The sequence below is a fragment of the Bactrocera tryoni genome, chromosome 4 (assembly GCF_016617805.1).
Source record: "Bactrocera tryoni isolate S06 chromosome 4, CSIRO_BtryS06_freeze2, whole genome shotgun sequence".
NCBI lineage: Eukaryota > Metazoa > Arthropoda > Insecta > Diptera > Tephritidae > Bactrocera > Bactrocera tryoni.
The window spans coordinates 2,737,403-2,750,597 of NC_052502.1; the positions used below are offsets into that span (position 1 = coordinate 2,737,403).

Genomic DNA, 13,195 nt, shown 5'->3' on the forward strand with positions numbered 1-13,195 from the left:
CACTCTCGGCTTGGTCGATGGCTTCAGCACGCGCTTCCTATAAACTTTCATTTAGCTTTGTTAACTGTCGAAATGGTGCGCGTAACGGGAACACGTGCCCTATTTTACACATAACAACAATTGCTACTTGCACATAAGTACTTATATATGTACATACATATGCACATAAATGGGGTTTGTACTTGCTCGCAGGCATTGAGTTCGAAATCGAGAAAGAAACTGAGCCGCGCCGAAGCCCTTGACAAGTCGGGCAGAAAGTGTAATCCCTTTGAATGTTGTTGCTTGTTGCCTTCTGTTGTGCTGCACTCGGGTCCTGCACCCCCGTAAACAAAAACACACATTCGTATTTTTAACTCTCTGACTTTCCGTCGTCGCACTGGGCAACCGTGCGCTTACTTTATGTGCCACTGCACTTCCAGGTGCGAACAAATGGAGGCCAGCAGTGCCCTTGCAGCGCGCTTTGCGAGCAGCTGTGCCGCAAGGGTCGATCAATATATGCCGCTGCATTGCAAGTGAGCTTAAATTGTGCCCAGCAGTCAAGACGGTAGTTGTTTCAACTACAGCTCACTAAAGGCGGCGCACAACAAGCACTCGTGCACAAAAATTGTGCCGCCGTGCGCTTAGAACACTCTTTGGCTGCCGCTGACGCTGGTTTTTCGCGCCGCTTTTCACTTTTTTATGGCAGTAGCAAGTTCACAGTCACTTTGATCGCGCCTGTCTTCCTTTCCCATGCGCCGCGCTCCTCGTTTTACGGGCATTGGCGTTTTATGGCTTCCGCCTGCTTCAAAGACGCTGCGCCGTGCCGTCTACCTGAAACGCAACGCGCGCTAAATAAATGTGCATATTTTCGGCATTCCAGCGCTGCGTTGTCTAGCGCCTTCGGTCGGTCGGTCGTGTTTTATGTTCACCGCGGTTCAATAGCATAAATTTCAAGTAGTTTAACTGTCCGCACTTGCCACAACATGCGACAAAACAACGGTAAAATTGTAGGTGCATATTTTAAAAAACACAAGATTGTTATCAGCAGACATTCGCATTCTCCTCAAATATCAATTTTTTATAGTTTCGAAATGCTTCCTCACCTGTACGCGAAAAGCCTTGTGACTGAGTGCAAGGTGCGATCAAACAAAATTATTATCTCTGAAATTATATTTAAACGCGCCAATTTGTTTTTTAAATGTAATTGTTTCAAAGTCGAATTGCTGTCAAGATCACCTACCATACGCGCATATACATATATTGGCCTCGCCCTGAAAATCTCGTTTGTTTCTAAAAGGAAATTTAAAGCCAAGAGAAGAGTTGGAATTTACCTGCTTGAGTGGTTGGGTTCGTGTGCAAATGGTTCGGCGTAGATGTTTCGCACGGGCGGAACCCGGCGCGGCAATGGCGGTGGCACTGGATTATAACCGTCCATGATTGTATCACAATCGGAGTATTTCATTGATTTCATAGTCATTTTGATGTATTTCTTGCTGTTACTTTTACAGATTTGTTTGCTGAATTAATTCATTTCTTAATTCTTCTCAATATCGCCTCTCGCTGCGTACATCGCGCAGCCGCGTCTTGTATACGTTTAATTAAAATTACTTTAATTAATTTGAGCTTTTTGTTTTTATAATTCCGCAGTCGCTTATTGCTCTGACTGTAACACCGGAAAGGGGCGAATCGAATTAAAAATCGCCTTTCAAGAGCATATCTCGCTATTCTGCTGTTGCGCGCTCCGAACTCTCCTCTTCACTCACCGCGAATATATTTATTATAAACATGTTTTTTTCTTTTATTTTTGGTTTCTTTCGTCGCTTTTATTTATTCTTTTATTTTTCGTAATTCGAAATTTACTGCGCGCTTTTTTCACGGCGAATTTGCTCGCACAAATATCGCTGACGCTGCGCGAATTCGTAATTAAAAAGGGAAAATGTGCGAATTTCTACGCCAACCGCTCGCGAAGACACGAGTTTATCTGCCGCGTGCACGCCTACAGATGTGTTATTTGACGTTTTCCGCACGCGTTGCACTATAAATTTAAAATCCGCGTTTCTTATTTTTAATTCTCATCGGTTTTTGTTTTTCACTGCCAATTTATTCACAGGGAAATTCTCCGTTTGCAGACGCTGCAAATGATCTGGCATCTCCGTTCAGTCCTTCAGCATTTGCGAGGGCGGACGCGCGTTTTTCAAAAGCCCTTTTGGTGCATTTCGGCTTAATTAAAAGCAAATATTGTTCTCCTGTTTCCTTTTGCCGCTTTTGGTGGATTATAAGTTACACTTGGCACTCGCACCGTCAAAAGTAGATCAAAACTACATTCAATCATTTGTTAACCTAGAAAAGAAAGCAATTGGAAATTGATATAAGCTCCTCATGATTAAAATCCATGCATATATGGAGTATGTGGCCAGATTTTCTGTACGCTGAGTGCCAGACGCCGCACGCCATCCCCAATTGTAAATTCCCCCTCACATACCCACGTGTGCTAGTACATTCGTTTGGAGCGGCGCGACCCCCCACCGCACAATCTAAATGTTGACTAAAAGCGGTGTTGAGTGTAAATGTTTGGAGCCAGCTTTCAATCAAGGCTAATCAACAAACAAACGTATCAATAAATTTTATGAAATTATCAAGCTAATCGAAAGCGGGTGAGCAAATGGAATACAATGTGTTGGCATTCAATTAAAATCATTATCGAAGACAGCAATTGTGGTGTCGATGTTGGAATGTGGCGTAAAATATGCTTCATCACGAAAACGTATCGCCTGGCGTTGACCGGATTCCGGCTAATAAACGTTAAACTTTGGTTGATGGGACGCGAAGCGTTGTTGTTATTATTACTAAAAACTTCAATTGAAATCATCGCCTGATTTGTTACTTGGCGAGGTTTTAATTAATGAATGTATTGGCTATTAATTGCAGCTGAAAGAAGGTGGGGCTTTTGATGGCCCGCCGAATGTGACGCAGCGTTTACTCTGCGAAGTACAACAACAACGCGCTTAGCGGAATTTGAAATTATGTTTCACAGGCTCAATTATCATGTACATTGAAACCCGCTTTATATCACATAAAACCACTCCGAGGCTTGCGGTCGCTTCCCGATGTTAATTTAGAAATAGTCAAGCTTCTAAGGGAAAAAAGTGTATCATATTTTGGTATCAACCATCCACAGTAATGTGAGTATTGATACATTCGCACATCTGAACATGAGGCCCTCAACAAAGCAAATCATTTATTGTTACTACAGCGACCCTTGAATTGCAACTAAAATTGCGGGATTTATATTTTGATGAAGAAGAACAACATTTACACCAATTACCACCCACATCGTAGGCAAGCAAATGGCCCGGCGATTGTGCTACGTCATTGTCTAATATTAGATGAATCGTCGCGCCCAGAGCGGCGCAACATCTTCGGCACAAGCCTGGATTGTGCGAACGGCCACCCAGGTGAAGGCCAATCGATACGCGCTTGATGAGGTCTATGAGCGTGACGTAAGCAATTTCTGCAACAGCACATAATTTCGTAACGCAAGCGAACCTCCGCTGCTGCGCCAGCGAGTTGTGGGTTTTACGGTATTTCGGGATTTTCATTTTAATTTTTTATGCTTTTGGATACCAAAATATCAACGGCAAACTTGAAGAAACGCGGCGAAAGAATGTAACAAACGGGTAAGCTGTTGCTAACACCAAAGCAACTGAGCAAGTCAACCACTTCTTCTGCGGGGCACGGCGATTGGTGCTCACCACTCAACCTAAGTCACAAGCAAGCTCGGTCCAAGCACTTACACCGAAAACAATAAAAATAACGAACATCCAAACACGTGAAGGCGCTGAGTATTAGCGACGTGTTCGCACAAAGGCCTCTCGGGATTTCGACGAAATAAAATTCCCAACAGCAAAACGTACAACGTCTATCGGAAGGCTTACAACTCACCAACCAAACGCTCTTCTTCGACGCCGCAAAGCCGAATGGAACAAATAAGAAGGCTGGATAATGCGGTTACTTCATACCATGAGCTTTCACAAGTGTCCGACTTACTACAAATGCGCCTATGTATGTATGTATGTGTGGCTGAAAAGAAGAATAACTGCAAAGCAAGCACATATTAAAATGTGGGCGCGCACGGGTGGAGCTGTGCCCATTGACCGCGTGAATGTGAGTCCAGATACCCTCCATTACAAACTATGCTTACTTTACAGACAGAATTCTCCTTCTTCTAATTCAAGCTGCTGTTAAATCTCCAAGCCTGCACTTGGCGAGCCCACAGACACAATTCAGCGGAAAGTCCACTGGGATCAGTGCGACTATAGCGAGATGATTAGGTATTCGCTAGTAATGACATACAATTATTAAGTGTAATTGTCCTATCCCATACATACACTGCGCCCAGGACGTAGCTTTCTAGTACAAAGCAATGGCAACGATTGAACCGGTGTTCCTTACCAAATATGCTTGTATGACTGTTTCGGCGTCTAGACAAGCTCTTTGTATCGGTGTGCACGTACTTGTAAACTGCCGCCTCAACTTCGCTTGGCCCAAATGCAGCAACACCGAGAGTTATCCTTCATTAGCGGCTTCGATACCCTGCCAGTCTTCGAAGTGCTTATGTAAGTATTGCTTCTCTTGGATTTCGTAACTCTTGAGTAGACTCGCGCATCTGGCATAAAGCTCTTGCACCCAATCAATCGAATGTGAAACTTATGAACAATTTTTGATGTCTCTATTTAAGGGCAGTGCCCGATTTTATTTATTGTACTCATATAATTCATCAGCGAGCAGAAAGTCCAGCGGGTCATAAATCAGCCAATTTTGCCACTATACAATAAGCAAACAGTGAAGAGGACGAGTAATAAAACTTAAGTATTTCTTAAAAGAAAGAAATGTATATCATTGGCCTTAACAACCGCGCTGCTTTCTCTTTCTGCTTTCTCCAGATTGGATATATGTAGTGAGCGAGGACAAGACGAAATATCTCCTGTCAACAAGCAAACAGTCGTCGCACTCGCGACTTGGCTCCCTCATAATTTCGAAATGGTATGTTCGTCTATCTTGAAACCAGCATTAACACCATCAACAACAACAGCCTCGAAATCCAACGCAGAATATCTCTTGCTAACAGGTGCTACTTCGGAATAAGTAGGCAACTGAGAGGCAAAGTCCTCTCTTGACGAACAAAGTCCAAACTCTATAAGTCACTCATTGTTCAAGTCCTGCTATATGGTGCAGAGGCACCGATGACAATATCTGACGAGTCGACGTTACGAATTTTCGAGAGAAAAGTTCGATACGACGACATTGACAAAATTCAACGAATTGAAAGACAGAGCCTATGCTCGCTAGGTCATATCGTCCGAATGGACGAAGCTCTGAGAGTATTCGACGCGGCATCTGGCGGAGGAAGCAGAGGAAAATGAATACCTCCACTCCGTTGGAAAGACAAGGTGGAGAAGCACCTGGATTCGCTTGGAATCTCCAATTGGTGCCACATTGCAAAAAGAAGAAACGACTGGCGCGCTGTTGTTAGCTCGGCTATAACCGCGTAAGCGTAAAGAAGAAGAATAAGAAAGCCACAAGCCTGAGGTTTGAACCTGCACCACTCCAAACCAATCTCAAGTTCCTAGTATTCGGGAGGCTGGAATCCGGGTATACCAGTCCAATGTAGCTGCGTTGAGTTCGAACATATTTAGGGTATAATTAGAGACAGATAAGTTTCAAATTGTTAGAGCTGGTTAAAAAAGGCAAAGAGTGTAACTTGTTGAAAACGATCAGTCTCTTTTTACAGCTTTTGGGGTTGAAAAGGTAAAATTAGTCTAAACAAAAATGAATACATCATTCCATATGAATTTTGGAATATGGAATTTTCGAATTTTGCATTGTTTTGTATGTTCCGTACTATATGTGTGGTCCAATGAAACCTAAGGTCAATAACGGTTATTGAATGTCACCATGCCAATTCCTCCCCACCACAAAATATTTGGCAGATAAGGTAAACCCATTAAACTCATCATAAGACATCTGATGCCAAAGACTCATCGTAAAGTAAACAAATACTTTCATTAATGAAACAGAAGAATTATATAGATATGTAACGCAGACGCCAGTGCACAAACAACAACAAAGCCCACAAAGCGATGTTTTTCTATTTATCCCTTTGAAATCCATACCGCAGAATCCAGTCCAATTAGAGTGGCATGAGCGGACACTTCGGAAGTATACCTAGCCGCACACACATACACGCTCATATGTACACGAAAATATCCCCAGAGCATATGCTGGGCCTTGTAGCGGAGCAGTCAGCGTTAATTAACAATAATATTGTTTAGGTTTTTATGCTAAATAAAATTGAATGGGGCATTAACATGTTTGGAAATACACATTCGGATTGAAGAACGCGCCGCGCCGCTTTTTCAGCGCCCGCACTGGTAATTTTAGTTCTTCCTATTGCTCGTTAAAAACCAGACCGCCTCGTGAAAGTGCCGCATTTTATATGTGCTGAAAAGGGGAGAGAATTCGACACAGATTTTCATGAAAATCGGGTTGTTGTAAGGCCTGTGTGTGCAATCACGAAACCTCAACTCAGTCAGACTCTTAAAATCTCTAAGTTATTTGTGCGTGCGTTGTTCTTGTTTTCCGTAACCAATAACCGCACTACGGTTCAGCTTTCTGCCGTTAATCAAAAATGGTTGATCAATTATTATTTTTGAAATTCATTCAAATTTAATTTCATTTGAAGACAAATATGGGTTCCTCATCGTGTCCCACGCCTTCATGCCGGACTCGTTTGTCTCACTTTGTAACCGATTACTTTTGATTTTATTTAATACTCGCACAAATTTTATGGTTTATAAAACAACGAAATAGATATTTATTAACCATAACAACGACCGCGAAGATAAACGATTGAAGGTGCGAAGAACTTTTATTATTTCCTACGAACAGATGCCAATGAAATGCATAAGTACATGTGGCATGTGTCTCAACGGTGGGGAGTAAGAGCATTTATAAACATATAGCAGTAAAGCTTTCATTTCCAATATTAAAACTTGTAATACAAGGGAAACGGTGAAGAGAAGTCCGATGATCGCCGAGAGTAGCGATCGCATCTGCAGCATGGGTCTGGAGCTCTTGACATTGCATATTGCCTTCTGCGGTATTCGGGGGTAACAGGCCACCGCCATAAAATATTTTACCCAGCACACATACATATGCATGTGCACACTTTACGGCAGTGCACACAAATGCTGCAGCGGGGGCGCGGGCCCCTTGCATTACGAAATGCATAAATCTCACAAGATGCGTTCCCCCGCCGCGGATGTTGGAGATTCTATGTTAAGCAGCAGCCGGCAGCGCTGTGGCTTATTATTTGGGGATTTTCAGCATAATCGACTAAAATCATAATAAAAACAAAAAGCAATAAATATTAAATGTGCACATCAGCGGCAATAAAGTCAATTAACCGCTTGTACAGCAGTCGGCTGGTGCCCTCGCCACCCCGGCGGCCGAGTCGACTTCCCATATACCAAAGCACACATGTGTGCTTATGTGCATGCGCGTTGTTGTTGCATTCCATTTTAAGCGGATTTATACTACGCGTTGCTGATAAGACGCAATCTTCGATTCATCTGCGAATGCTTTTGTAATTATTGAAAATTTATGACTTACAAATAAAACTCAAACGTTATTAGCATTTGAAATGGTTTCGTAAAAACACCCACAACAACAATAAGAAACAGAGCAGCACAGTGATAAGAGCCAGCAGTGCAGAGTCGTTCGTGAGGAAATAAAATGAGAAATAAACTCAAGGGGCGCGCTGCCGCAGCGACGGAAAACTGCGGGGTCGCTGGCTGTCTGGAGCATCTGCAGCAACATGACACTTATTGCACGTCGCTTGTTCGTTCTACTTGCTACAAATATGTACCAAAACTCCATTACTTTTCTCGTGTTTCAATTTGCTTATTTCTTCTGCGCTTAACAAATTGAGTGATCTTTCTTGCTGTCGTATTCTTTCTTCTTTTCGGAGACGAGTTTTATTGTCAATTTTAATGGCGATTTTTATGTGTGTTGCTGATCATTTGAATGTGCTCCATGGCTCTTGATGATGTGCTAATGTTGCGGCCACAAATTAGTGAACAAGCGAATGGAAAACATCAAGACCCGATCATTGAAACGGCGGCAGAAGAAGTGGAGATGTGATTGGAAATGGATGCATTGAGTGACATGAGAAAACCGCGAGAACTCGCTAAGCCAAATGGGACCCGTATGCCTGAAATCTTCAGCTCTTCCGAACATATATTTATTTAAAGAAATGAAAAAAAATATGATGAAACAACGATTTCTACAAGACTATTCATGTAGCAATTTGCTTGAAATTTAGAAGATCCGTTTCACACATATACCGTTTTCTTTTCTGTTATGCTTTCCACAAAAAAAATCAACAGTGACAGTGGTAACCTGAGCGAACTCGTTGGACAAGTTGCCACCATAATTGTGTCAAGATACTTTGTATCGTAATTCTAAATATATTTTATGAGAAACGAAAACAGTTCCCTAACTAGCTGTGGAAATTCTGTAAAAATATTTGTAGACCCCACCAATAGCGAAATAAATAGTAGGTAACTGAAAGTTTGAAAAATTCTCAAAAAGTGAGAAAGTTCATGAATTATAACGACGAGGTGCCGCTACTAAACCAAAAAGTCATAAAGTAAACAATCAGCTCCGACAACAAAAGCACCGTATTCATCGCACCAATTGAAAAATTCAGGAAGAATGCATAGCGATGGCAGCACTGGGAGTGCAGGCGGGGCACTCAGGCCTCGCCAACAAAGTTCGCCCACAAATAGGCAACAATGGGTGCATTGAGTGCCAATCGCATTTGTTGTTACTGAGACCTATTGTTGTTATTACTGTTGTCGGGTCAACTTGATCCAGTTGATAAATAAATAAATATTGTAATAGATGAAAGCCAAACGGAGTAGTTTCGCCCGTTGAAGGGCGGGCGGAGAAACTGCATCTGCTTGTCTTCTCGAACGGTCGCCGTTCCACACACAAATTGATTTAAATTTGTTATTTAAATTCCCTTCTCTGTATGCTAGCTTTTTAGGCATATAAGTATTTTGTATTTGTAGTGGGTCGGAGGCAACAACGCGGCGCGTAGATATTCAAATCATTTAGTTTACGCCAATAAAATGCAGTTGATCCCATTTTGTCTCGCTGTTCGGAAAGTAACGGCCGAAGCCATAAAGTTACGCACAACAAACGCTTAACTTTTCCATTATCTATGCTCATCACCGTGTGTAACACGCTCGGACAGACCAAGTGTCGGCATAAAAAAATAAGACAAGCGCACAGAAAAAAGCGTTCATCGCTACATCTCGCTTCGCTGGCATTAATTGAACTTCTGTGTAATGTCAGATGCCGTCGATTGATCCACATATCTGTGCTTTCCTAATCAAACTCAGCGCTGTTGAAGCGGGCTGTTCGGGTCTCTTGTTGTCAACGTTTTCGTTTTCGTTTTGTCTTTTATCGTTTTTTCAGCATCTCGAAGCATGGCGAATGGGTGCAACATGGGCGTCGATTGTATCTGTGAGATGCCGCAAGTGTGAATTTGTCGATAAAGGCGACGAGTTGATTAATACATACATAGCGACGGCGCAGACGCGAGCCACATAAATAAATAAACAACCGAATCCAAAACAGTTGGCGTAAGCGTTGTGTTCTTCTGGATTTCATTGGCAGCGACTTTCTCAGCCAGCTATTTGTTTGATTTACAAATTGATATTTTCTGTTGTTATAACTTAAACACTTCAATTGGGTACAGGAAAGGGGTGTTGTCTGCCTCCGAAATGTGTGGAATGGCCTTGTTGCCACTTTGTTGAACAACTTTTCCCCGCGCCACCAAATTGCTCGATGCGAGCACTTTTTGCTCTCAACAAATATGAACATTACAGCATTTTGTAATGTTCGCCGTCTAGTCGCCGCGAGCCCCCGCCTGCAACTCTACATGGAGAATATCGGCTGTGACTTTTTAGTGCTTAGCACTTTCTTATGTCACTATATTCATGAGTAATTTTGCAAATACACAGACACTCTCCTGCCACGCGCACCCCATAAAGAATGAATACAGACCCTGCAGGAAATTCCTATTTAGTAGTTAAAAAGCGCTTAGTGTTTTAAATCATTTGACTAGCACCGTTACCCACTAATTTGTATGAAGAACTGAAATCAGTTATATTTCCAACGGCCAACCTGAGAATCACACTTTCGTTATTTGAGAAAGTGTTACACGAATTTACCTTGCCTTTGCTTTTCCATCTGGGTACACAGCTTACCGAGAGCATGGAAGCGCAAGTACTTAGGTGTGGATCTATCTAGTTTCCTTCCTTTTGCATTTTTATCTTCGAGTTTTATCCTTTTTTGATTATAATACGTAAATAATTCCCATTTCAGCTCGCTGCCTTGCTGTCACTCGTAAGACTACACCCTCGACCCTTTCCCGTGTGTGTCAAGCCTTGGTGGTGTGTTTATTCAGCGTCTTGAGCAGATTATAATCTCTCCAACGCAATGTGGAACGACGGTTGACTGCTACTTCCACAGCGTCCTGTTTCGTTTCACTCTGTTTGTTGTTATCTTTTATTTTCGGCAAGCTCACATCTGCAGTGTGTACTTGTGGGTTGAATCTTAGCTGGTGATACTGCAGGGCGCAAGCGGAGCAGAATTTTAAAAGCTCATAATATGATTTATGCGGCTCTTTATACTCCCGTGCATGCCTCGTTTCTTATTTCGTCGTGTCTTAAGTACTTGTCAAGTGGAAAGAATGAGTGATAAAAGTCTTTTTCAAGGCAAATGTAAATGAAAAGGATAACAAAAGCTGAAAGCTGCAAACGAGACCAGCAAAATAGCATCTAGCGAATGAGGAGATTTCAGTAAATCAAAATAAGTAAATACAACAACTTAAACCCATGTGTTCATAAGAATTCTACAAACTCAAAGGCACTATTGAAATATATTAAGAAGGGCTTCTAACTGACCATTTAGATTGGTCATCTCCTGGGCTATAGTAATCCATCCCGTGATGAAATGAGACGCATTTGTTTGTCTTCAAACATACACACCGATCAAATTCGAATCTTTCACTTTCGTTGGGAGATTTACGCACTCAAACCAGCTCCCCGCTCGCATCAAAAAAAGTGAAGAGAAACTTTGCACAAAATCGAAGCGAAGGTAGCTCAGTTGAGAGTTCTTCAACGAGCATCGAGTCAGGCACTTCAAATAGACACGCAATGGCAAAAACAACAGCCTCAATCGTAGTAATAAGCGCTACACAGCACGAAAGCACGAGCAAACGCTGCTGAAAGCACTAAACTAGTATCAATTTGGGAATTCAGTTCTTCAATTGAAGCCAATTTAACTAATCATTTGCTAGTTCGATACCATGAGTTGTAGCGAGGAGCAAGCAGGGGGCAGGAAGCTTTAAATTCAAATGCGACCCGAAATGTGAGCAGAAAGTGAAACACAACTTGAGCTGCAACGGTATCCAAGTAAGTCGGCACGGAGCAACAAAACGACAGCCAAAAGTCAACATGGCAAGTAAGGCAAGGAGCATGAACAAAGAGCAAAGGGAAGACATGAGTCAGGGAATTAGTGTTGAAGCGGCTACGGATGAGCAGTAGTATGAAATGCTCAACACAACAACGCTTGCAGTTGCAAGACGCGGTAGATTTTAAAGGCGAGTGAGGCAATGCTTTAAGAGGAAGCGGCTTTGGAGAAGCTGCTAATAGTAAAGACTGTCGTTGGCGGAAGAATGCATTGTGAGCCAAAGTATTCCAGCAACGCTGAACTGAAGTCAAGGCAAGAATATATGGGTGTAAAGGATGCCGATGAACGATGATGGGGAAGTGTCTGGATATGATGAGGGTGCGTGAAAATGTGTTGAACTATGAGTAAAGGCAATAATAGGGACGCAGGTTCCGTATGCAATACAAACAATAGGGAATAGGGAAAGCAGAGAGGAGTAAGGACCCGAAATAGTGATGTAGCAGAAGGAGGAATGTACTTAAGCAGCTTTATTGCTTTCCACATGCCGCATGTTGCATCACACATACATAGGTACCCACAGTGGCGGCAACGTCAGGACGGCGCAAAACGACAGCGAGCTGATTCTTCCACGGCTTTGTGTTTACTTAAATGCAACTTTTGCTATTTATATCTTTCGTTTTTACAGTTGATTAAGAGTACCACTGCAGTTAGTTACATAAACACTTACAGGGTGCTGTGCCAAAGAACGCACACAACTCATTCAGATAGTGATAAGATGTGGGTGAGGCGGGCGCTTCAGTTCAGGCTGTGCTTTCGCCACCACTTGCTTTTGGTTTCGTCGAAACAAAAGTTAAATGTGGCATGGAAGGTACTGCGATATGCACGAAAAGCATCAGTCACTGTTGCAGCCGTCGCAGCAGCTGCACCTCGCGTGCCACGAGCTCAACGTGTCGCACAGCAGCTCACTTGCTACTCAATTAAAATTTCAGAGCTTCTCTGGAGACACATGCAGTTCAAGCAAGAAATCCAATCCGATTGCTCGGGGCTGCCAACGCTTAAGCGAGCCCGACCGGCGGGACGGGTGGGCCGCTCTGACAACCTGCCGGCAGGAAGTGCCTATCTTCGTTGGCTATGCAGCCTCGACGGCAGCACAGTGGATTTGTTTGCTTTCATTCGTGCACCGAGCACTTCAGCCGCACACTCATTCACTCATTCATTCATTAATTCATCGGCTGCTCGGCTTACTCGGCTTGCTCCTTTGCTCATCCATTCGCGCCAAAGTATCTTTCATGTGCATTTCGCAATTGACTTTTAGACACTTCTGAAGTTACCGCCGCTGCCGCCACCGCCTATCCGCGCTCCCACCGCCAGGTTTTTGCGGAAAATTTACGACTGCTCTGCCTTGTCTGCTGTGCGCTGGATTTGCGTACACGCGAACCTGCCTCCCCGCTCTTGCGAATAGTGGGCCTGCCATTACGCTTACTTTCATGATGTACACTCACATGTGCCCGGACCCTACGCTAATTAAATATCTATGAATGACGGCTGGCGTTCATTTGCTTCGGATGCCCAATTTCTCGGGGCTGTTGTCAGTGTTGCTAGTCCATCTGTGTGCATGCCACCACCATTGAAACCATATACATACGAGTATACAGACATTTATATGTGAATG

The 13,195-nt window shown here is 43.1% G+C and overlaps 1 protein-coding gene across 4 annotated transcripts in view; it reads right to left on the reverse strand.

Annotated features, from left to right (window-relative positions):
* The window catches only part of LOC120774914 (teneurin-a), a 226,763-nt gene that overhangs the window by 140,409 nt on the left and 73,159 nt on the right, over positions 1-13,195 (reverse strand). For 2 of the 4 annotated variants that reach the window (XM_040104790.1, XM_040104789.1), the window contains exon 2: positions 1,311-2,319. The exons of the other annotated variants lie outside the window; for them this stretch is intronic. In XM_040104790.1, the coding sequence (XP_039960724.1) occupies positions 1,311-1,456 (146 nt within the window). In that variant the 5' untranslated portion in view covers positions 1,457-2,319. The remainder of the gene's footprint in view (positions 1-1,310; positions 2,320-13,195) is intronic. 4 annotated transcript variants of the gene reach the window in all.